The sequence below is a fragment of the Notolepis coatsorum genome, assembly GCF_963971535.1.
Source record: "Notolepis coatsorum genome assembly, chromosome: 19".
NCBI classification, from domain to species: Eukaryota; Metazoa; Chordata; class Actinopteri; order Aulopiformes; family Paralepididae; genus Notolepis; species Notolepis coatsorum.
Window position 1 is genome coordinate 20,249,528 of NC_140183.1, and position 24,249 is coordinate 20,273,776.

At 50.1% G+C, this 24,249-nt stretch overlaps 1 protein-coding gene across 1 annotated transcript in view; it reads left to right on the forward strand.

Annotated features, from left to right (window-relative positions):
- Window positions 1-24,249, forward strand: part of LOC311245798 (uncharacterized protein) — an 81,968-nt gene that overhangs the window by 12,121 nt on the left and 45,598 nt on the right. Inside the window, exons 5-7 of the mRNA XM_084335786.1 lie at window positions 10,358-10,458; window positions 21,374-21,490; window positions 22,551-22,625. Of these exons, the coding sequence (XP_084191912.1) occupies window positions 10,358-10,458; window positions 21,374-21,490; window positions 22,551-22,625 (293 nt within the window). The remainder of the gene's footprint in view (window positions 1-10,357; window positions 10,459-21,373; window positions 21,491-22,550; window positions 22,626-24,249) is intronic.

The window sequence follows — 24,249 nt, forward strand, 5'->3', positions numbered from 1 at the left end:
GATTGGGGGCCCTCCGCAGACGACCACCCACTCTGATGAGATTATGGGCGTCGCTCTCGGGTGCCAGGTGGAGCAATCTGCTGTCTGATGGGACGGGCTTTCCTCCCTGTAGACAGTCTAGCTCGTCGGGGAACGAGTCTCTCTGGGCTCGTTGTAGTAGAAGAAGTTCTGCTTCTTCGTAGTCAGCTGCTGAAATGTCGGCAGTGGGCTGAATCTCTGGGTGGTGCCACAGGAATGTCTTTAGCTGCGCACTCTGTAGGATAATGCAATCATCTATGTTGGGGTCTGTGGAGGCGACTGTGCTCAGTCCACAGAACATAGGTTTCTTGTTCTCAGCCTCCTCTTTACTCGCTTCCCGTGGGGTGGGCGTAGGCCACTCTTCTTCCGGGAGCTTGAGGAACTCTGGTCCGTCACTGTAGATGTTGTGACGGGTGAGGTCATCTAGGGACATTCCCCGGGTGATGACGTCAGCTGGGTTGTGTTTGGTGTCCACATACCGCCAGCTCGCTGCTTCTGTTAACTCTTGAATCTCTGTGACTCTGACTCCCACGAAGACCTTGTATCTGCATGAATCAGACTTGATCCATGTGAGTACTGTCGTGGAATCTGACCACAAGATTGTTCTGTGCACCGGAATGGTGAGTTCACGTTGGATTAACGTGGCTAGATGCGCTCCTGCTAGGGCTGCGCAGAGCTCTAGACGCGGGATAGATTGTTGCTTTCGTGGGGCTATTCTTGAGCGAGCCAGGATGAAGGCGGTGTGTATCTCTCCTCCCTTCTCTTGGGCACGCAAGTAGGCCACTGATCCATAGGCTACTTCGGAGGCGTCGCTGAAGACGTGTAGATCCATCTTGCATGTCTCTGGCCTCACTGTGGGTGGGAAGTAGCTGCGGCGTATATTGACGCCTGGGAGTGAGCGGAGTTCCGTCTCCCACTCTCTCCATGTGGAGGCAAGGGGTGCGGGTATTGGGTCGTCCCAGCCCTGGTCCTTGTCCCATAGTGCTCGTACAATCATCTTTGCCCTGGTGGTGTAAGGTAGAATACATCCCAACGGGTCATATTGTCTGGCGAGTGTTCTGTACACACTCCGTCTGGTGGTCGGTATCGCCGTCGACCTTCCCTGCTCCGTGGTCAGGGGTTTGTGTCTATAGTGGAGCGAGTCTGTTTTGAAGCGCCAGACTAGTCCTAGTGTCATTTCTTGGGCTTCTCCTGGGATTGTCGCCATCCAGGTCTCGCTGCTGGCAGCCTTGTCCGCGGGGGAGATGCTGCGCAATACGTGCAGGTCGCTGCTGGCCCACTGCCTGAGATCAAAGCCGCCTTTGATCAGAGAGGCGCGTAGCTTGAGTAGGAGAGCCTCGGCTTCTTCTTGAGTCGAAATGCTTTGTAAACAGTTGTCCACGTAGAAACTGTTCTTCACACTGTGTCGGACCTCTTCATCTGCTGCTGGGTCCTCTGCGACGTGTTTCTGTAGTGCAAATGTAGCACAGCACGGGCTGCATGTAGTTCCGAAAGGGAGGACTTCCCATTGATAGATGGCGGGGTGCTCATCTCCGATCCTCTCTCTCCATAGGAACCGCAGCAGGGGCTTGTCCTCCTCCACTAGTCTCACCTGCAGGAACATCCCTTTGATATCCCCGCTGATAGCCACTTTGTCCTGGCGGAAGTGTAGTAGCACGCCTAGTAGAGAGGGGCCGAGTGTGGGGCCGGGCAAGAGCTCTTTATTCAGATTTTGGGATCCGATCTGGTAGCTGCAGTTAAACACAATGCGATCCTTGCCGTTGTGGTGGACCTTGTGGTGCGGCACGTACCATGATTCGGTCGTCTGATCGGCCTCTTTAATGTCAATCTTTGTCACGTGTCCCGCTGTGATTAGCTTCTCAATCTCAGCGCGGTACACACTCTCTTGAGCGGGGTCTTTGGCTAGGCGCCGCTCTGTGTTCAATAGATACCGCTCCGTAGCGTCTTTCTTTGCGTGAAAGGTGGGCATTCCCTCTCGCCTCAGGAGTGGAGTTGCGTATCTCATCACTCCGCCGACTGTGACTCTCTTTGTCCCTTGCTCGAGGAGGTTTATGGCGTAAATGTCTTCTTTAGAACGAATGTCTTTCTTTTCGTTCTTAAAGGGCATTGTCTCTAGTGTCCATAGCCTCTCGACATGCTGCAGGAGAGTGGTGTCTTCTTCTGTCACTCTGGAGTGGAGGCAGCTAGTGGCTGCTGTTCGGTTGAGAGATTTAGCGAGGGGGCCTTGTAGTGTCCATCCTAGGCGGGTCTCGACTGCTGCAGGACAGCCTCTGGGTCCTGTATGGACCCGGTCTATCGGGACTATGAGGTCTGCATGGTCGGAGCCTATCAGCAGGGTCGGGGTGGCGCCGTCTATGAGCGGGATAGGTAGTTGACGCAGGTGCACATATTTATCCATCAGTTTGGCGATGGGGTAGGTGTACTGTGATAGTCCTATTTCTTGGCTGGTGAAAGCATTTGTAATCCTATACCGTCGCTCTGGCTGCCCGCTTGCTGCGATAGTGAAGGAGACATTCTCGCCTTTTATCGTCTTTAAATCTCTTCTTATTGTCCGAATCGTCATTTGGTTCTCGCTCCCCCGCAGTCCCAGCTGGGCCGCAGCGGACGCGAGCAGAAGGGTCTTCTCTGACCCGTCATCAAGGACGGCGTAAGTGTCCATGACTTTATCTTGGTAGCTCAATGTTACACGGACTACCTTTAAGAGCACTTGGGCGCCGCTGCTGCTGGCGGGGTCAATGTACATGACACTTGCCTTTGTGCTGCTCGATGGTGCAGGTGCAGGCTTTCTTCTGTTACTGTCGTGTAGGACATCTAGGTGGGCTCCGTCACACCGACTGCACCTCTTCTTTAGGCGGCACTCGGCTGCCATGTGACTGCGCGCACATCGGTAACAGCGCCTGTTGGACTTTATCCATTGACTCACTTCTTCTGCATTCATCTTTGTGAACAGGTCACATTGTGACAGCCAGTGTTCCTTCTCGCAGTACGGGCACACCATCTTCCACTTCTCTTTTCTCGAGGGGGTACTGTGGTTCTTACTGCTCGGTACTGATTCTGATTGGTGCATGACGGTCACCGATCTTCTTCCATCGTTTATTCTCCTGGGTCCCTCTCTGGAGCTTGGTGTGCTCCGCACGAACGTATCCAGTCGTAGGCTGCTGACTTCTCTCGCCAGGAAGTCGGCTAGATCGAGGAGGGATGGTTCGGGACCGTTAGGATCACGGTGGTCTCTCTGCCGCCTGAAGCGCTCTTGTCTGGCGGGTGGCAGCTTCTCTAAAATCCTCTTGACGTTAGAGTTGGCGTATAGCTCGTGCATACCCTTTTCTCGTTGCGCTCCCAGCATCCCTACCAGGGACTGCACTTTTATAGACAGGTCGTCTAATGAGCGATTGTCTGTTGCTGGGGGTAGGCGGTCAATATGCCTTATCTCTTGGATTACGTAATCCCATATACGTCCATATCTCTGGTCCAGCGCTGCTAGAGCCGCGGTGTATGGGGTCGTAGAGGTGGCATAGGCTAGCGCTATATTGTGCGCTCGGGGTACTTTCAGGTGCTTCAGTAATATTGCATACTTGTGGCGTTCATCAGCGACATCCACCATCATTGTCTCTAAGCACATCCGGAGCTCCGTGTACTGTGCTCGATTCTCATAGGTGAAGTCTGGAAACGTCGGTGTACCAATGTATGACGCCGTGGATGGCTGATACATCGGCGAGCGTTGGGGGAGAGGCCTCCTAGGCGAGTCTCCTCTTGCGCCTCTCTGTGGGCTGGTACCGGCAGGGTACCATGGCCCGCTGGTCCAGGTGCTATTCCTCGGGGCTGGTCGTGCGTCATGCTCACCCGTGAATAGAGTCGGGGGTCTGTAGCGCAGCGCCGCGGGGGTATAGCCTGGGCTGTACTGGACCTCCTGGTCCGGTGGAGTACTGTGCTGTCGTCGGGCTTGGTTCTCCTCCTCTCCCTCTTCTTCTTCTATCAGGTCCTCTAGATCCTGTAGTCGTTTATTTAGCTTCTCCGCAGTGTATGCCGCTCCTTCCTTGTAGCTGGGTCTCGCTTGGACCGGTCGGGGAAGGGGGTCTGCGGGGGGTATAGGCTTGGTCTGTTGGTCAAGTTCAGGGTCGCTTGCTCGGTTAGGGGATGCTGCCCTTGACTGTTGTCTCGACGAGTTCCTTGAACCCCTGGCGGAGGGAGAGGGTGTTGCCTTGGTGATCAGCTGCTCCATTAGCTGCGCTTGTAACTTGTCGCGCTCGGCTTGTAGTCTGTCGCGCTCGCCCTGTAGTCTGTCGCGCTCGGTTTCGCGCTGGATGAGAGCGAGGTCGCGCTCTGCCTCTCTTTGGGCACCGTCAGCGGCGCGCTGGGTGTCTGCTCGGTCTCTTGCCATATTCTCTTCCGTCTGAAGGCGTCTCATCTCCAGGCGTATGCGCTCTTCTTCGCTCCGTTGCTGCGTCTGGAGTCGATCGCGTTCACCCTGAAGTCGATCGCGTTCACCCTGGAGTCGATCGCGTTCGGTAGAGGCTGTCAGGCTGACGAGGAACGCCTGTGATAGCATCCTCTCCGCTTCGCTGGGGGAAGACGGTTGTAGAGGTGAGCCGCTCCTGGCTGTACTCGTTGGGGAGTCCTGGAGCTCTATCTCCTCGGCGCTCTCCTCATCTTGTTCCGTGCAGAGTTCTCTCTCTGTAGGGTTGTCTTCCTCCCGGGGCTGGTCGGGGACTACTTCTTCGGTATTGGCGGGGGGTAAAGGCATGTCGGCTCCCTCCTGGTCCCCACCGTGAGCTTGGTCAGTTACATTAGAACCCACTAGGGCCTCTGTGGTCGGGGTAACCTGGTCGTTAAGGTCAGACATAATTTTACTTTCTACTTTTACCGCGTTTACTGTTTGTCGAAGGCTAGGTAGTTGACTGACAGCGTAATCCTCTAAGTACTGAGGTGTCTGTCGTCTGCGCCGCGGGCGTTCTACGTTAGGAGGACCGTTTCGTGGAGTGTTCATCATAGGCCATTTCAATATTAATAACACTATATTAATATTACACTAGTTACCCTCCGGCTCGAAGGACCAATTGTAACTGAGGGGTACAATTCCCTGACTGTATTGATAAGTATGGTATCATTAAACCACTACCGCTTTATGTACTTTAACTACTGGCCACACAGTACATGATATAGATATGATGAACACTTTCCCACCATGAAACCAAGTCCACACAAATGTATCCGTCGAATATTTAATATATAGCAAAGGGTATATACAACGTTCACGTAATGACATTTATGATTTGAATGCACTTGTAAGGCAAATGAGTATTCGTAGGCAAATCAACATTGAATGTCCAATCTCTGGTTACGCAGGAAGCAAGTATACAACCTGGTTCTTTAGGGAACTATAGCGATGGTACTTAATGATTATAGCTGGATATACTAAAGGGGGGTCCTGCTGGTTGTAAGTCAGTAGGGGGGGGGTTAGGAGAGCCGCCGGCGATATCCCATCTGGCCAACGATTTCTTGGGAGAATTCAGAGTGCTGAACACGGTGCCCACAGAACCTTGGTCCACAGATGAATACAGTTGGGCCCTCTTGTAGACGGTAGCTGCCGGTCCACAACGAAGAGACGTGAGGCGACCTCACTCGGGGTAGAGCGCCGTCTCACCTGGACTCCTCTCGGGGGGTAGTTCCAACACTCACCAGTGTTGGCTGTTATCCATGGCATAAATCAAAGCACCCAAAGCAAGTAGATAATCCAAGCCGTGTAGGGCTCGCCGTCGTCCGGGTAAGGTAATCCAATGTGCAGGTCCACTCGTCCTAGCCCAGAACTCCTCGGATGAAAGCACCACACGTGGTCTGCCCAGCCTGGTTAAGACTCTAGATAACGCGAGGAAACGATGGGGGTACTACTCACTGTATAACTCTAACCGAACGATGCACCATACATAATAGACTATTATTAACTTAATAGAAATACGTCCCACTCGACGGTATAGTGCCAAACTATGACAATTCAACTATTAATCCACACGATGTCTCAATGCCATTCTGAGGCCAAGTTGACCATACTGCACCACACGTGTATCGTGGGTGAGGCTTAACGTCTTGCCACTAGGTTGGAGGGTAAAGAACTAAGGGCTAAGGGACTAAAAGAAAGTTCTACTTTACTTGCGCCATATATATATGCGCTGTGAACAAATAGTACCATTCGTATTTCGCCAGACGTATTCCTACGCGGAACCGGGCTAGTAACGACATGTTCGTCGGCACGATTGAACTTGAACCAAGGGGCTTGGCTGCTGGCGCCAAGTTCTTGTCCAATGAGAGAATGAAACTATTATGGGCTGTTAGTAGACTAAATGGATATTCAGTGTATATGTACAAGGAATATACAAGGGATATCAAACGATATACAAATACTATTAAATATATATCCATAAATAAATATATATATTCGGTTTAATCTGATCCTTCACAACACTCTCTCTGTGAGATGTGACCCTCTCTCTCTCTCTCTCTCTCTCTCTGTGAGATGTGACCCTCTCTCTCTCTCTCTGTGAGATGTGACCCTCTCTCTCTCTCTCTGTGAGATGTGACCCTCTCTCTCTTTCTCTGTGAGATGTGACCCTCTCTCTCTCTGTGAGATGTGACCCTCTCTCTCTCTCTCTGTGAGATGTGACCCTCTCTCTCTCTCTCTGTGAGATGTGACCCTCTCTCTCTCTCTCTGTGAGATGTGACCCTCTCTCTCTCTCTGTGAGATGTGACCCTCTCTCTCTCTCTCTCTCTCTGTGAGATGTGACCCTCTCTCTCTCTCTCTCTCTGTGAGATGTGACCCTCTCTCTCTCTCTCTCTCTCTCTCTCTCTCTCTCTGTGAGATGTGACCCTCTCTCTCTCTGTGAGATGTGACCCTCTCTCTCTCTGTGAGATGTGACCCTCTCTCTCTCTCTCTCTGTGTGAGATGTGACCCTCTCTCTCTCTCTGTGTGAGATGTGACCCTCTCTCTCTCTCTCTCTGTGAGATGTGACCCTCTCTCTCTCTCTGTGAGATGTGACCCTCTCTCTCTCTGTGAGATGTGACCCTCTCTCTCTCTCTCTGTGAGATGTGACCCTCTCTCTCTCTGTGAGATGTGACCCTCTCTCTCTCTCTCTGTGAGATGTGACCCTCTCTCTCTCTGTGAGATGTGACCCTCTCTCTCTCTCTCTGTGAGATGTGACCCTCTCTCTCTCTCTCTGTGAGATGTGACCCTCTCTCTCTCTCTCTCTGTGAGATGTGACCCTCTCTCTCTCTCTGTGAGATGTGACCCTCTCTCTCTCTGTGAGATGTGACCCTCTCTCTCTCTCTCTGTGAGATGTGACCCTCTCTCTCTCTCTCTGAGATGTGACCCTCTCTCTCTCTGTGAGATGTGACCCTCTCTCTCTCTCTCTGTGAGATGTGACCCTCTCTCTCTCTCTCTCTCTGTGAGATGTGACCCTCTCTCTCTTTCTCTGTGAGATGTGACGCTCTCTCTCTCTGTGAGATGTGACCCTCTCTCTCTCTCTCTGTGTGTGAGATGTGACCCTCTCTCTCTCTGTGAGATGTGACCCTCTCTCTCTCTCTCTCTCTGTGTGAGATGTGACCCTCTCTCTCTCTCTCTCTCTCTCTCTGTGAGATGTGACCCTCTCTCTCTCTGTGAGATGTGACCCTCTCTCTCTCTCTCTGTGAGATGTGACCCTCTCTCTCTCTCTCTCTCTCTCTCTGTGAGATGTGACCCTCTCTCTCTCTGTGAGATGTGACCCTCTCTCTCTCTGTGAGATGTGACCCTCTCTCTCTCTCTCTCTGTGAGATGTGACCCTCTCTCTCTCTGTGAGATGTGACCCTCTCTCTCTGTGAGATGTGACCCTCTCTCTCTCTCTCTGTGAGATGTGACCCTCTCTCTCTCTCTGTGAGATGTGACCCTCTCTCTCTCTCTCTCTCTCTCTGTGAGATGTGACCCTCTCTCTCTCTCTCTCTCTCTCTGTGAGATGTGACCCTCTCTCTCTGTGAGATGTGACCCTCTCTCTCTCTCTCTCTCTGTGAGATGTGACCCTCTCTCTCTCTCTCTGTGAGATGTGACCCTCTCTCTCTCTCTCTCTGTGAGATGTGACCCTCTCTCTCTCTCTGTGAGATGTGACCCTCTCTCTCTCTCTCTCTCTGTGAGATGTGACCCTCTCTCTCTCTCTGTGAGATGTGACCTTCTCTTTCTCTGTGAGATGTGACCCTCTCTCTCTCTCTCTCTGTGAGATGTGACCCTCTCTCTCTCTCTGTGAGATGTGACCCTCTCTCTCTGTGAGATGTGACCCTCTCTCTCTCCCTCTGTGAGATGTGACCCTCTCTCTCTCTCTCTGTGAGATGTGACCCTCTCTCTCTCTGTGAGATGTGACCCTCTCTCTCTCTCTCTCTCTGTGAGATGTGACCCTCTCTCTCTCTCTCTCTGTGTGAGATGTGACCCTCTCTCTCTCTCTCTCTGTGAGATGTGACCCTCTCTCTCTCTGTGAGATGTGACCCTCTCTCTCTCTCTCTCTCTGTGAGATGTGACCCTCTCTCTCTCTCTCTCTGTGAGATGTGACCCTCTCTCTCTCTCTCTCTCTCTCTCTCTCTGTGAGATGTGACCCTCTCTCTCTCTCTGTGTGAGATGTGACCCTCTCTCTCTCTCTCTCTCTGTGAGATGTGACCCTCTCTCTCTCTCTCTGTGTGAGATGTGACCCTCTCTCTCTCTCTGTGAGATGTGACCCTCTCTCTCTCTCTCTCTCTGTGTGAGATGTGACCCTCTCTCTCTCTCTGTGAGATGTGACCCTCTCTCTGTGAGATGTGACCCTCTCTGTGTGACCCCTGTGTGACCCTCCCTGTGTGACCCCTGTGTGACCCCAGTGACCTCACCGGCTTGTCGTTGAGCCTCGCTGTGTCTACAACACAAACAAACACAAACAAGCGAACAGATGTATTCGACCAACTCAAATTTAGTTTCCTGCTTCCCAACAGAGATGATCAGGAATCTCACGTAAAGGGATAATGCACTGATCTGTGGAGCCCTGGGCCGCTGTGTTGCTAACCAGCGAGTAGTAGAGGTTTCTCTCAGCGCAGCGCTGCAGCCGGACCACTGATCACCTCACTCACTCACTCGTTCACAACCTGACTCCACCTCAGTGGCTGTTTGATGAAACTGGACTTGAAGACGTCTTTATTTTGTAGCACATCGCAGGCCATGTGAGCGGATCGGAGCGTGAGCGGCGCGGGGCGCGGAGCGGGCGGTTTTGACGTGAGCGAGGAGTGGGTTTTAAAATGAGTCGGCGCGACGTCCGGAGCGAGAGTTCTCCTCCGCTCCAATCCACTCCAGGCCGCTCACAGTGGTTTAACACTGTTGATGTTAATATACATGCAGTACAATGCCAAAGCAACAGATGGCGATGTACAAACATGAAGGCCATTTTCAACCAATGAGAAGGGTGAACCTGTGATATCCTGTTCAGGCTTCACTCCTCCTTCACTCACTCCTGTTAGAAAAAGTATCGACGCCATTGTTGTTGTCGTTAGCTTACATGCTAACGTTAATGGCAGCGACCATAGCATTGTGGCTCGGCTAGCCTATCATCGCTTAATAGAGCTAGTGAATGGATAAACAACGTTATTTAACATTGCAGAATGGGTACAATTACAACGCGGCTCAATACAAACAATTGTTAAGGGGCCCAGGGGGTGTAGACTGTTGTAGTTTGAGCTAATTTACACCATGCTCAAAAAGAAATAATAATAATCTGCCGAGCGATCTGGCGCGGGGAGCGGGGAGCGCTCGATTCAAGGTGAGCGGGGAGCGACTTGGGGGCGGGGTCAACATGAGCGATTAGCGGAGCGGACCAAGTTTTAAAGAGCGAAGAGCGGATTTCTCGGCCGCGCCGATCCGCTCACGTGGCCTGGCACATCGTCACGCAGCGAGCGAACACACGCATGCGAGACGGGGCGACACAGGAACACACACGCATGCATTTCTCTTTTGGGACTCGCCGATTAAATATCCTCTCTGCGCTTCTTGACCCATCCCGTCATCCTTCCCACCAAGGTCGGCTGGGAGCCGCGCCCCGGGGACCGATCCTCCTAGTGCTGCTCCTGCGACAGTGTTAGCGATCTGTTCTGCATGTTTTTCCATTGGGTTTGTCTATTTTTCTGGAGGGGAAACCCCCCTCTCACAGGGGGAACATGCAAGCAGGAATCGAACCCAGGACAGTGTTAACCACTACACCGCCGCGCCGCCGCCACCACGAGGCGATGAGTGTAGAGAGTGTGTCATGTGCTGTAATATAGTTGAACCTAATGAACCGTCTTGGTGTCTCCGTGTCTCCGTGTCTCCCAGGTGTGCAGCTATGACCGAGTGGGGCTGGGCTTCAGCAGGCGAGCGGTGCAGAACGAGAGCACGGGCACAGAGAGGGTCTGGGGGGAGTCCACCACTGGCCGGTGAGCACGGGCACAGAGAGGGTCTGGGGGGAGTCCACCACCGGCCGGTGAGCACGGGCACAGAGAGGGTCTGGGGGGAGTCCACCACCGGCCGGTGAGCACGGGCACAGAGAGGGTCTGGGGGGAGTCCACCACCGGCCGGTGAGCACGGGCACAGAGAGGGTCTGGGGGGAGTCCACCACCGGCCGGTGAGCACGGGCACAGAGAGGGTCTGGGGGGAGTCCACCACCGGCCGGTGAGCACGGGCACAGAGAGGGTCTGGGGGGAGTCCACCACCGGCCGGTGAGCACGGGCACAGAGAGGGTCTGGGGGGAGTCCACCACCGGCCGGTGAGCACGGGCACAGAGAGGGTCTGGGGGGAGTCCACCACCGGCCGGTGAGCACGGGCACAGAGAGGGTCTGGGGGGAGTCCACCACCGGCCGGTGAGCGCTGCCTTCCTCTCAGTCACTGGTTTCCCCCCTAAATGTTCTCTAATGGCCGGTGCTAAAGTTGCTGAGCTGCGGAGGGTTTGTGCCTATCTGTGGCGTTATTGTGGTTAGGGATGTCCGATATTATCGGCATTCAAATGTAATATCGGAAATGATCGGTATCTGTTTAAAAAAAAAAAAAAAATCTTTTATTTTACCTTTATTTACCCAGGCAAGCAAGTAAGAACAAATTCTTATTTTATTTATTGTGAAAAGTATGCATAATGTTGTGTTTTTGGGGGGGGAAACTGTGTGTGTATCACTGATGTATGTGTGTATCACTGATGTATGTGTGTATCACTGATGTATGTGTGTATCACTGATGTATGTGTGTATCACTGATGTATGTGTGTATCACTGATGTATGTGTGTATCACTGATGTATGTGTGTATCACTAATGTATGTGTGTATCACTGATGTATGTGTGTATCACTGATGTATGTGTGTATCACTGATGTATGTGTGTACCACTGATGTATGTGTGTATCACTGATGTATGTGTGTATCACTGATGTATGTGTGTATCACTGATGTATGTGTGTACCACTGATGTATGTGTGTACCACTGAAGTATGTGTGTACCACTGATGTATGTGTGTACCACTGATGTATGTGTGTATCACTGAAGTATGTGTGTATCACTGAAGTATGTGTGTACCACTGATGTATGTGTCTATTACTGATGTATGTGTGTACCACTGATGTATGTGTGTATTACTGAAGTATGTGTGTATCACTGATGTATGTGTGTATTACTGAAGTATGTGTGTATCACTGATGTATGTGTGTATTACTGATGTATGTGTGTATCACTGAAGTATGTGTGTATCACTGATGTATGTGTATCACTGATGTATGTGTGTACCACTGATGTATGTGTATCACTGATGTATGTGTGTACCACTGATGTATGTGTATCACTGATGTATGTGTGTACCACTGATGTATGTGTGTATCTCTGCTCTGTGCTGCTCAATGCGCCACAGCTCTGCCCCCCCCCCCCGCCTGCCTGCCCAGGGATCGGGCCCTGATCCCCCTGTCTTTGACACAGCAATGTGTTTGTTTAGCATTAAACCTGTGTGAGGGATGAGGCGCGCGCTCCTCTGACAGTCAGCAGTCTAGTTTACCTTGGCTTCTGGCCCCGGCAGCAGGAACACGCCCCTTTTTGACGCAAGCAATCAATTTCCTCCCTGCTACGGTTGTGAAACCTCGTCACTTCAGCACTGGGCTCCAGGTTTGATGTATTAGAGGGCCAGGGAGGAACCCAGAGCAACAGATGGCTGTCAGAGAGAGACACTATATTTTACTTGATGCTGATGACGTCTGGTGGTGTTCGCCTTCCCTGTAGTGAGAGAGAGAGAGAGAGAGAGAGAGAGAGAGAGAGAGAGAGAGGGAGAGAGGGAGCGGGGGAGAGAGAGAGGGGGAGAGAGAGAGGGGGAGAGAGAGAGAGGGAGGGAGGGAGGGAGAGAGAGAGAGAGGGAGAGAGGCTGTTGACCTTTTCTTACTTGGATGTTAATGGTCTGTGTCGCCACTCGACTGGACACGGTCACACTGTCGTATATTTGACTGTTCTGTCCTCTCGTGAACTAGTTAAGGAGGAGAGGAGGTTAACCACAGGTCCCTGGTGAACTAGTTATGGAGGAGAGGAGGTTAACGACAGGTCCCTGGTGAACTAGTTATGGAGGAGAGGAGGTTAACGACAGGTCCCTGGTGAACTAGTTAAGGAGGAGAGGAGGTTAACCACAGGTCCCTGGTGAACTAGTTATGGAGGAGAGGAGGTTAACCACAGGTCCCTGGTGAACTAGTTAAGGAGGAGAGTGAGGAGAGGGGGTTTCTGTTGATGACCTGGTTTCTGTTGTTCATCCTTCACGCCGCAGGGCTCTGCACTCACTGTGCACACAATACACAAACCGCTGCTGGTCTGGCCTGGTTTCTGCGCGTGGTGCTGTTTGTGTTTGTGGTTTGACTGCATTATGTTTTTGGTTTGTTTGTTTATTAATGTTTATTTGAACAAAAAAGCAAAGGAAAAAAAGATACACAAACAGCCCAAAACCTTTGGAATTAATGAAATGCAGCACATTTGAATCACATGATTTGAATATTAAAGTTTTTTTTTTTTTAGATGGTTTTCTACAGCTGCAGATACCCACCCAACTCTGCCTCCAGCTGGGGCGGCTCCACCAGTTCATAGCTACAGCCTTCATGTTTGAACGTGGATCCTCACAGTGGTTCGATACTTCAGTCGCTCTTTGCAAAGTCTACAGGCAGCAGTGTCCCCTAATGCATATGCTGACGCAAACAACATCATCCAAATATTGTTAGTAGCACAAGGAGACGCAGGCTCTACAGATGAGGTCTGGGTGTTACTGTCTACCTGCTCTACAGATGAGGTCTGGGTGTTACTGTCTACCTGCTCTACAGATGAGATCTGGGTGTTACTGTCTACCTGCTCTACAGATGAGGTCTGGGTGTTACTGTCTACCTGCTCTACAGAGGAGGTCTGGGTGTTACTGTCTACCTGCTCTACAGATGAGATCTGGGTGTTACTGTCTACCTGCTCTACAGATGAGGTCTGGGTGTTACTGTCTACCTGCTCTACAGATGAGGTCTGGGTGTTACTGTCTACCTGCTCTACAGATGAGATCTGGGTGTTACTGTCTACCTGCTCTACAGATGAGGTCTGGGTGTTACTGTCTACCTGCTCTACAGATGAGGTCTGGGTGTTACTGTCTACCTGCTCTACAGATGAGGTCTGGGTGTTACTGTCTACCTGCTCTACAGATGAGGTCTGGGTGTTACTGTCTACCTGCTCTACAGATGAGATCTGGGTGTTACTGTCTACCTGCTTTAGTCGATCCAACAGCACCTGAATCCCCAAGATACTCTGTTTCAGGCTTGAATCTAGTGTTGCCAGAGGCGCTGCACGTAGCTCTAAAACACCACTGTTTCAGCTCTGTGTGCTGAGTGGGAGGAGGCAGGGCTGGCGGGCTGTGCGTGCGTGTCTGTCTGTCTGTCTGTCTGTCTGTCTGTCTGTCTGTCTGTCTGTCTGTGTGTGTGTGTGTGTGTGTCACTGTCGGAGGCAGTGGTAGAAGAATTAGTGAGTTAGTACACAATTAGAAAGAGAGAGAGAGGGCTATCGTAGGGAACTATTAGCTGTCGATAGGATCTGCCATGTTTGAGTGCATTGGAGATTAATGACACAACACAGAAAGAGACTGTCTCAGAACAAATGAAACAATATCTAATCAGGCCAAAGTAAACCAGAAAACAACAGAGGTCGCAGCTTCCATCACATTTGAGCAGGTCAAGACAATGTCAATTACATTACCACATGCAATCCTTGCATCAACAAGCCGCTACGGAGCGATCAGGCCAAGAGAACAGTCGAGCGGACTGTACGCGGACTGGACTCAGCGGAGTCTGCTGGACTCTTTGAGCTTTCATAGTCGAGCGGACCTCCACGGACCAATTTCCTACATGTCTCGCGCCAGTTTACACAATTTTTCCCACGCTGTTCAACTTCTGTCATGTCGTCGTCATCCGATGTCAAAATAAAGAGTTATATTTCGATAATAAAACGGGCAGTTTTACACACTTGAATAACAGGTATATAGGCAGCGAGATGCAATGTACCGTATCGGCTTGAGGTGGACAGCGCGTGGTGCTGAAATGACAAACACGCATTGCATGAAATAAAAGCACCAGTTTTATTTCGAAATATTGGAAACGGAGATATCCGTTTCCAATATTTCTAAATAAAACTGGCAGTTTTACACACCTCATTTAGAAAAGCCATTCAAACATCTCAAGCCCTACTCTCTCTTGGCACGGAGCGAGTGGTCAGAGTAAAATGCAGATCGGCGTCTCATTAAATGCAGTTCGATGTCAACCGAAACGCCGAGCAGCGTTTTGTGTGACACCAAGTCAGCGGCGCGGACGTCCGTGCATTAGAAAATTGGAGCTTCGCACTTGGAGTCTGCTTTGGGTCTGCTTTGAGTACCCTTTGAGTCCGCTTTGAGTCCACGGGAGTCTGCTCCATGTACGGTCCGCTCGACTATGGGAGGAGCTTAAGAAGCAGAGGTCGATCGTAGCTTCTTTACACCATGTAACAACACCCTCCACCAGGTAGCTTTGCACTAGGCTTGGGCGGTATGACGGTATTACGATATACCGGGGTATTTAAAAATACCGACGGTATTGAAAATCAATACCGTCCGTCACCGTCAAAATCACAGATGCGCTTCAGCTTCTATTACAGTGAAACGGAGTTTTGAGTGTAGTGCACACACGGAGTGTAGTGCACACACGCGCCAGCAGAGGGCGAGACCAGTCTAGTGGAGCGAGTGGGTCACAACGGTGTTCACGTTTTATGGTAATGTTGCGACAGTGCTGTGAAAATACCGTAAAGCGTTGTGACGAGAGTTGGTGTGTGTTGTTGTGGAGTGGTGCACTGGTGGAGCAAGCAAATAATCCGTCTCTTATTATGTGAACTAATGAGTACAAGGTTTACACAACAGCCCCCACCCGCCTTTTTATTGTATTTGTATCGTCCTGTACTATCCGCTGTCAGCTGTTTATCTCTCTCTGTGAGCTACTGAGCTTGATTAGCTAGCGTTAGCTCACGCTAACTAGCGTTAGCTCTGCGGCTAATCTTAGATTACCCTGAACTAAATCAATGACTAGGTTATAAAGCATTCGAGTAGTTTTCACTGCACATAGAAGTAGCCAAACAACGGGAGCATTTCGGGAGCATATGACCAAAACTCATGCAATTTCGAGCCCTTAACGAATCAAATAGTCTGCCAAGGCTAGATGCTTTTGATTGATTGATTGAAAAGTTTATTAACAGATTGCAGAATGGGTACAGTACAGTACAGCTCAATACATACAATTGTTAAGGGGATGCAGACCAGAGAAAGACTTTCGTCTTGTTTACATCAGGGTCCCCCATTTTCAATTCATTATAACATATATGACATACATGACATACAGATAGACAGTACTGCTACATCTATACATTTATGACATATCAGATTTGCAAATACAGTACTGTTTGTGATACAAAAGTGTCCAGAAAAGGAGTGTATATACATTTGGCGTAGAAACTGTACATTGGAGGAGGTTGGTTGGGTGGGGTGGGGTTGGGTGAGGGCTGTACATTGGAGGTGGGGGGGGGGGGGGGGGGGGGTGTTAGGTAGGGGACACACACACATTTTACACTGTACATTGGAATATTGACAAAGTCTTACTTGGTCATTTACTGTACAACTAGGTTAGGACATTTGTAGGGGCCAGTTTCGAATTGCAGTCTCACGTAGATGTTTTTTGAGAGTGTTTTTGAAGGTGGGTAGTGATTCACATTCCTTTACAGCTTTAGGTAGGGCGTTCCACATTGATGTGGCATAATTGCGAAACGTGTTTAGTCCCTTGTTTGAGCCGAATCTGGGTTTTACATGATTTGTGGAGCTCCCTCTGGTGTTGTGATCGTGGTATTCACTGACCTTTGGGAAGTATTTTGACATGTACATGGGTACCTTGGTCGCGTAGTGTATCTTGTAGACCAGGCCCATTGCAAGTTGCTGTACTCTGTCGTCTACTCTAAGCCATCCTAGGTTGTCAAAGTGGGCAGGGGTGAGGTGGGTTCTAGGAGTCAGGTCAAGTAGTAGTCTGACTAGCTTGTTTTGAGATGTTTGTAATTTGTTTTTTAGTGCCTTTGAGGTGCTTTGGTACCATGAGGTGCAAGCATAGTCGTAGTACCCTTGAATGAGTGCTCCTGCTAGAGTCTTCAGGGTATTCTTGTTTACCAGAGAGGAGATCCGGTACAAGAATCGCGTTCGTTGGTTGACTTTTTTTTATTACATTGGATGCCATTTTGTCACAGGAAAGATTAGCCTCTAGGATGGAACCCAGGTAGGTAATTTCATCTTTCCTTGTGATAATATTGTCACCCACTGTAACCGAGAAGCCGTCGGTCTTGCTAAGTTTGTTATTTGAACCGAAGAGAATGGACTCTGTTTTGCCCATGTATAATGATAGTTTGTTGTCGGCGAGCCATATGCAGATTTTGCCTAGTTCCGAGCTGAGGGCTTTTTCAACCTGTAACTTGTTCTTGTCAGAGACCAGCAGGGCTGAGTCGTCCGCAAACAGGAACAAGTTGCAGTCACAAGCTGACGACATGTCATTTGCATAAATTAGGAATAGTAGCGGTCCTAGTATGCTTCCTTGTGGAACACCACAGCTCACTGTGAGGGGGGGGGGGATAGGGTACCGTTTACTTCCACCATCTGTTCCCTCCCCTCCAGGTAGGATTGTATCCAGCTCACTGATAAACTATCAAAACCAATTGCTTTTAGCTTGTCAATCAGAATGGTGTGATTGACAGTGTCGAAGGCCTTTTGTAGGTCCAGCATGACCATGCCGCAGTATTTGCCCGCGTCCACCTCTTGTTTGATGTGGTCGTTCAAGTAGAGAAGGCATGTGTCAGTGGAGTGGGATGTTCTGAAGCCAGATTGGAATTCGTAGATTAGATTTTTTTCCGCGAGGTACTTTTCGATCTGTTCGTATACTATTTTTTCCATGACTTTCGAGATGGATGTAAGGATAGAAACAGGGCGGTAGTTACCCGGGTCTAATTTGCTGCCCTTTTTGTGCAGGGGTGTTACTCTCGCAATTTTGAAGTCCTTGGGGACGTGTCCCTGTTTTATGGAGAGGTTTATTATGTGTGTGATGGCTGGGGTGATGGCTGCTGCTGAGTCTCTGAGGAATTTGGAGGGGATGTTGTCAGTAACGCAGTAACGCAGTAACGATAACGATGCAGGCTTCTGACTACCAATCTGAGAGCTGACGATGATTTGTTTACTTGGTAACACGGGTTGCCACCACCCCCCCCCCCCCCGCTGATGAAAATGAAAGTCATACCGTCAAATACCGTGCACCGGGGTATTATGTGATAAAGGTATAACGGTGTGAAAAAAAGGATACCGCCCAAGCCTACTTTTCACCACGTAACAACACCCTCCACCAGGTAGCTTTACACCACGTAACAACACCCTCCACCAGGTAGCTTTACACCACGTAACAACACCCTCCACCAGGTAGCTTTACACCACGTAACAACACCCTCTACCAGGTAGCTTTACACCACGTAACAACACCCTCCACCAGGTAGCTTTACACCACGTAACAACACCCTCTACCAGGTAGCTTTACACCACGTAACAACACCCTCCACCAGGTAGCTTTACACCACGTAACAACACCCTCCAGCAGGTAGCTTTACACCACGTAACAACACCCTCCACCAGGTAGCTTTACACCACGTAACAACACCCTCCACCAGGTAGCTTTACACCAGGTAACAACACCCTCCAGCAGGTAGCTTTACACCACGTAACAACACCCTCCAGCAGGTAGCTTTACACCACGTAACAACACCCTCCAGCAGGTAGCTTTACACCACGTAACAACACCCTCCACCAGGTAGCTTTACACCACGTAACAACACCCTCCAGCAGGTAGCTTTACACCATGTAACAACACCCTCCACCAGGTAGCTTTACACCACGTAACAACACCCTCCACCAGGTAGCTTTACACCACGTAACAACACCCTCCAGCAGGTAGCTTTACACCACGTAACAACACCCTCCACCAGGTAGCTTTACACCACGTAACAACACCCTCCAGCAGGTAGCTTTACACCACGTAACAACACCCTCCACCAGGTAGCTTTACACCATGTAACAACACCCTACACCAGGTAGCTTTACACCACGTAACAACACCCTCCACCAGGTAGCTTTACACCACGTAACAACACCCTCCACCAGGTAGCTTTACACCACGTAACAACACCCTCCACCAGGTAGCTTTACACCACGTAACAACACCCTCCACCAGGTAGCTTTACACCACGTAACAACACCCTCCAGCAGGTAGCTTTACACCACGTAACAACACCCTCCACCAGGTAGCTTTACACCACGTAACAACACCCTCCACCAGGTAGCTTTACACCACGTAACAACACCCTCCAGCAGGTAGCTTTACACCACGTAACAACACCCTCCACCAGGTAGCTTTACACCACGTAACAACACCCTCCACCAGGTAGCTTTACACCACGTAACAACACCCTCCACCAGGTAGCTTTACACCACGTAACAACACCCTCCAGCAGGTAGCTTTACACCACGTAACAACACCCTCCAGCAGGTAGCTTTACACCACGTAACAACACCCTCCACCAGGTAGCTTTACACCACGTAACAACACCCTCCAGCAGGTAGCTTTACACCACGTAACAACACCCTCCACCAGGTAGCTTTACACCACGTAACAACACCCTCCAGCAGGTAGCTTTACACCACGTAACAACACCCTCCACCAGGTAGCTTTACACCACATAACAACACCCTCCAGCAGGTAGCTTTACACCACGTAACAACACCCTCCAGCAGGTAGCTTTACACCACGTAACAACACCCTCCACCAGGTAGCTTTACACCACGTAACAACACCCTCCAGCAGGTAGCTTTACACCACGTAACAACACCCTCCACCAGGTAGCTTTACACCACGTAACAACACCCTCCACCAGGTAGCTTTACACCACGTAACAACACCCTCCAGCAGGTAGCTTTACACCACGTAACAACACCCTCCAGCAGGTAGCTTTACACCATGTAACAACACCCTCCAGCAGGTAGCTTTACACCACGTAACAACACCCTCCACCAGGTAGCTTTACACCACATAACAACACCCTCCAGCAGGTAGCTTTACACCACGTAACAACACCCTCCAGCAGGTAGCTTTACACCACGTAACAACACCCTCCAGCAGGTAGCTTTACACCACGTAACAACACCCTCCAGCAGGTAGCTTTACACCATGTAACAACACCCTCCACCAGGTAGCTTTACACCACGTAACAACACCCTCCAGCAGGTAGCTTTACACCACGTAACAACACCCTCCAGCAGGTAGCTTTACACCACGTAACAACACCCTCCACCAGGTAGCTTTACACCATGTAACAACACCCTCCACCAAGTAGCTTTACACCACGTAACAACACCCTCCAGCAGGTAGCTTTACACCATGTAACAACACCCTCCACCAGGTAGCTTTACACCACGTAACAACACCCTCCACCAGGTAGCTTTACACCATGTAACAACACCCTCCAGCAGGTAGCTTTACACCACGTAACAACACCCTCCACCAAGTAGCTTTACACCACGTAACAACACCCTCCACCAGGTAGCTTTACACCACGTAACAACACCCTCCACCAGGTAGCTTTACACCACGTAACAACACCCTCCACCAGGTAGCTTTACACCACGTAACAACACCCTCCACCAGGTAGCTTTACACCACGTAACAACACCCTCCACCAGGTAGCTTTACACCATGTAACAACACCCTCTACCAGGTAGCTTTACACCACGTAACAACACCCTCCAGCAGGTAGCTTTACACCACGTAACAACACCCTCCACCAGGTAGCTTTACACCACGTAACAACACCCTCCAGCAGGTAGCTTTACACCACGTAACAACACCCTCCACCAGGTAGCTTTACACCACGTAACAACACCCTCCACCAGGTAGCTTTACACCACGTAACAACACCCTCCAGCAGGTAGCTTTACACCACGTAACAACACCCTCCAGCAGGTAGCTTTACACCATGTAACAACACCCTCCAGCAGGTAGCTTTACACCACGTAACAACACCCTCCACCAGGTAGCTTTACACCACATAACAACACCCTCCAGCAGGTAGCTTTACACCACGTAACAACACCCTCCAGCAGGTAGCTTTACACCACGTAACAACACCCTCCAGCAGGTAGCTTTACACCACGTAACAACACCCTCCACCAGGTAGCTTTACACCATGTAACAACACCCTCCACCAAGTAGCTTTACACCACGTAACAACACCCTCCAGCAGGTAGCTTTTTACACCATGTAACAACACCCTCCACCAGGTAGCTTTACACCACGTAACAACACCCTCCACCAGGTAGCTTTACACCATGTAACAACACCCTCCAGCAGGTAGCTTTACACCACGTAACAACACCCTCCACCAAGTAGCTTTACACCACGTAACAACACCCTCCACCAGGTAGCTTTACACCACGTAACAACACCCTCCACCAGGTAGCTTTACACCACGTAACAACACCCTCCACCAGGTAGCTTTACACCACGTAACAACACCCTCCACCAGGTAGCTTTACACCACGTAACAACACCCCATGCCCCCTAGTGCCCCGAGCTGCTTGGTTCTGTCAGACACCTCATGTTAGGTCTACCTTTCCCAACCCTCCCCTTTTTAAACTCGGGTCTGCCCGTCTGTTATAGATATTGTCGACGTTTGCCGTTCAGCTGTCATGACTTGAGCCCGATGAGCTGTGTTTGTGTTCCCAGGATGGTTGACGACCTCCACCGGCTCGTCCAGGCCGCGGGGATCGCCACGCCCTTCATCCTGGCGGGGTCTGAACTGGGCGCGCTCAATGGCAGGTTCTACAGCCACATCCATGACGTGTGAGTGCCTCCTACACTAGAAGAAGAACATTACTGTCAATGTACACAAGGCAATTGAAATGTGTCTTTTTGCCTATCTCTCCTACTGTAGTTACACATACACACAGTCCTCATATCTCTCCTAGTTACACATACACACAGTCTTCATATCCCTCCTAGTTACATACATACATACACACAGTCCTCATATCCCTCCTAGTTACATACATACACACAGTCCTCATATCCCTCCTAGTTACATACATACACACAGTCCTCATATCCCTCCTAGTTACACTCACACAGTCCTTATATCGCTCCTAGTTTCACCACCTGGGGTTGTGAGGACCAAGGGGTTGTGAGGACCAAGACCCACTGAGCATCACTGAGCCATGACATTATTATTAGTGGTGGACTGGTGGTGGTGGGTTTTTTGTGTGTTTTAGGCTTAAAAAGCATACTAACACACTTCCTCCCAGTTCCTCCCAGTTCTCACCCTCCAGGTTCACATTCACATGTGTCAATCCGTGGGACATAAATATGACTTACTCCCATTCCTGTCACCATCATTATCTTCATCCCCCCCCCCCCCCCCACCTCGGAGACAACGTGGTGATTAACATGCCTGGCTGCTGCTCCCTGGTTGAGAGATTTAGCGTTTCATCATCAGCCGTGATGTCAGGGCCGTTAGGGAGGTGAATTAAGTGGCACCGGTGAGAGGATGAAAATATTACCTCTGGAAGGAGCGCCTGGTCATCTGTCAGCTGATACACAGACAGACAGACAGACAGACAGACAGACAGACAGACAGACAGACAGACAGACTATCTCAGCATCATCTATCTCTCTTATTACGGCTCGGGGCTGGAAGGCCACAGTGGATAAAGTAGTCCATGATTCAAACTACATCTCTGTGTGTGTATGTGTGTGTGTGTGTGTGTGTGTATACATGTGTATATATATATATGTGTGTGTGTGTGTGTACATGTGTATATATACTGTATATATATGTGTGTGTGTGTGTACATGTGTATATATACTATATATATATGTGTGTGTGTGTGTGTCTTTTGGTCCACAGGCAGGTGTCAGACCTGGTGCTGATTGATCCCATCCCAGAGCAGCTGTTTGAGGACGAACAGTGGAACGAGTTCTGGTGAGTTTCTAGGAAGGAAGGAATGAGAGAGAGGGAGAGAGAGAGATTTATGCCATGTCCAGACGGAGACGAGTTTGGGTGTATCCGCCAACGTGTTTTATCGTATGCACGTTTCGTCCACACGGAACTGCGTTCTGGGAGCCTGAATACACTATTTTCTGAATACGGGTCCCGGAGTGAACAAATCTGAAGTCGCCACTCTTGCGTTTCCGTCTTTACAAGCCAGTACGCATCTTTCCTGAACCGATGACGCAACAGCCCACCTCTCCCTTAACCCGAATGCGCAAACCCAACAAAAAAGAAACACCATACAACAAACAACATAGCTGCAGTTAGTCACTTGTTCACCAACAATCTCAACATTTGTATTCTAGACATTTTCAACAAGTCAAAGGAAGACAAATATTAGCTAGCTTAACTAGCCTTAGCTCAAAAACACAGAACCGGACGACACAAGTTGTTCCGCTAGCGATACCAACAATAATACTTCCGGTCGGGGGGTTTCAAAATAAAAGAGCGAAGTCTAAAACACAGAAGCTATTGAAAGACGTTTATTTTGTACATTTGTGGCAGCGTTACAGCATTTTCAGTGGTTTCGTTTGGACGCACATATTTCTTGAGACGATTTTGTGTTTACGGAAAACCTTTTTGAAATGAAAACGAAAAAAGATCGGTTCCGTCTCCATGTGGATGTGGCCTTAAGTTAGGTGTATCCAGTAAGGGTTAGGTCAGGGTTAGGTGTCTCCGACAGGGCGACAGTGGCTCAGGAGGTAGAGTGGTCGTCTGGTAGTTGGAAGGTTCCTGGTTCGATTCCCGCTCCTCCCAGGCAGCGTGTCGATGTGTCCTTGAGCAAGACACTTAACCCCTAATTGCTTCCGATGAGCAGGTTGGCACCTTGCATGGTTGCGTCCGCCATCGGTGTGTGAATGTGTGAGTGAATGTGAGGAACAAAACTGTAAAGCGCTTTGGATAAAAGCTCTATATAAAATGCACCATTTACCAGTAAGGTAAATGTGCAGAGTGGAGACGGAGTGCGCCAAGGTTGGCCTTAGGCTAAATGCCAAGAAAACCGAGGTCATAATGTATAACATCCTCCCGGATCATCCACCTCTAAGGACAACAGGAGGCTCTGCTCTAAAGGAAGTCGGTGATTTCAAGTACCTGGGCTCGTGGGTCAACTCGTCCGAGCAAGACCTTAAAGGGAGGAAGGCGCTTGCGTGGAGGGCTCTGAACGGCATGACCAGTGTGTGGAAATCCAACCTCCCCCGTCAAATCAAGCTCAACTTCTTTCATGCAACAGTTGAGTCTGTCCTTTTGTATGGCAGTGAATGCTGGACCTTGAAGCCCACCCTGCAGAAGTCCTTGGATGGGTGCTACACCAGAATGATGCGTGTGGTGCTCAACATCAACAGGGATGAGCATGTCACTAATGCAAACTTGTATGGGGGGGTGCTAATAAAGGTGAGCGATAAAGTGGCAGTCAGGAGAATGAGGCTGGCAGGTCACTGTCAGAGACACCATGAGCTGCCAACCAGCAAACTTGTGCTGTGGGAACCAACACACGGGCATCGATCACGAGGACGTCCCACGTTAACCTACGTGGACGTACTCAGGAGAGATGCGG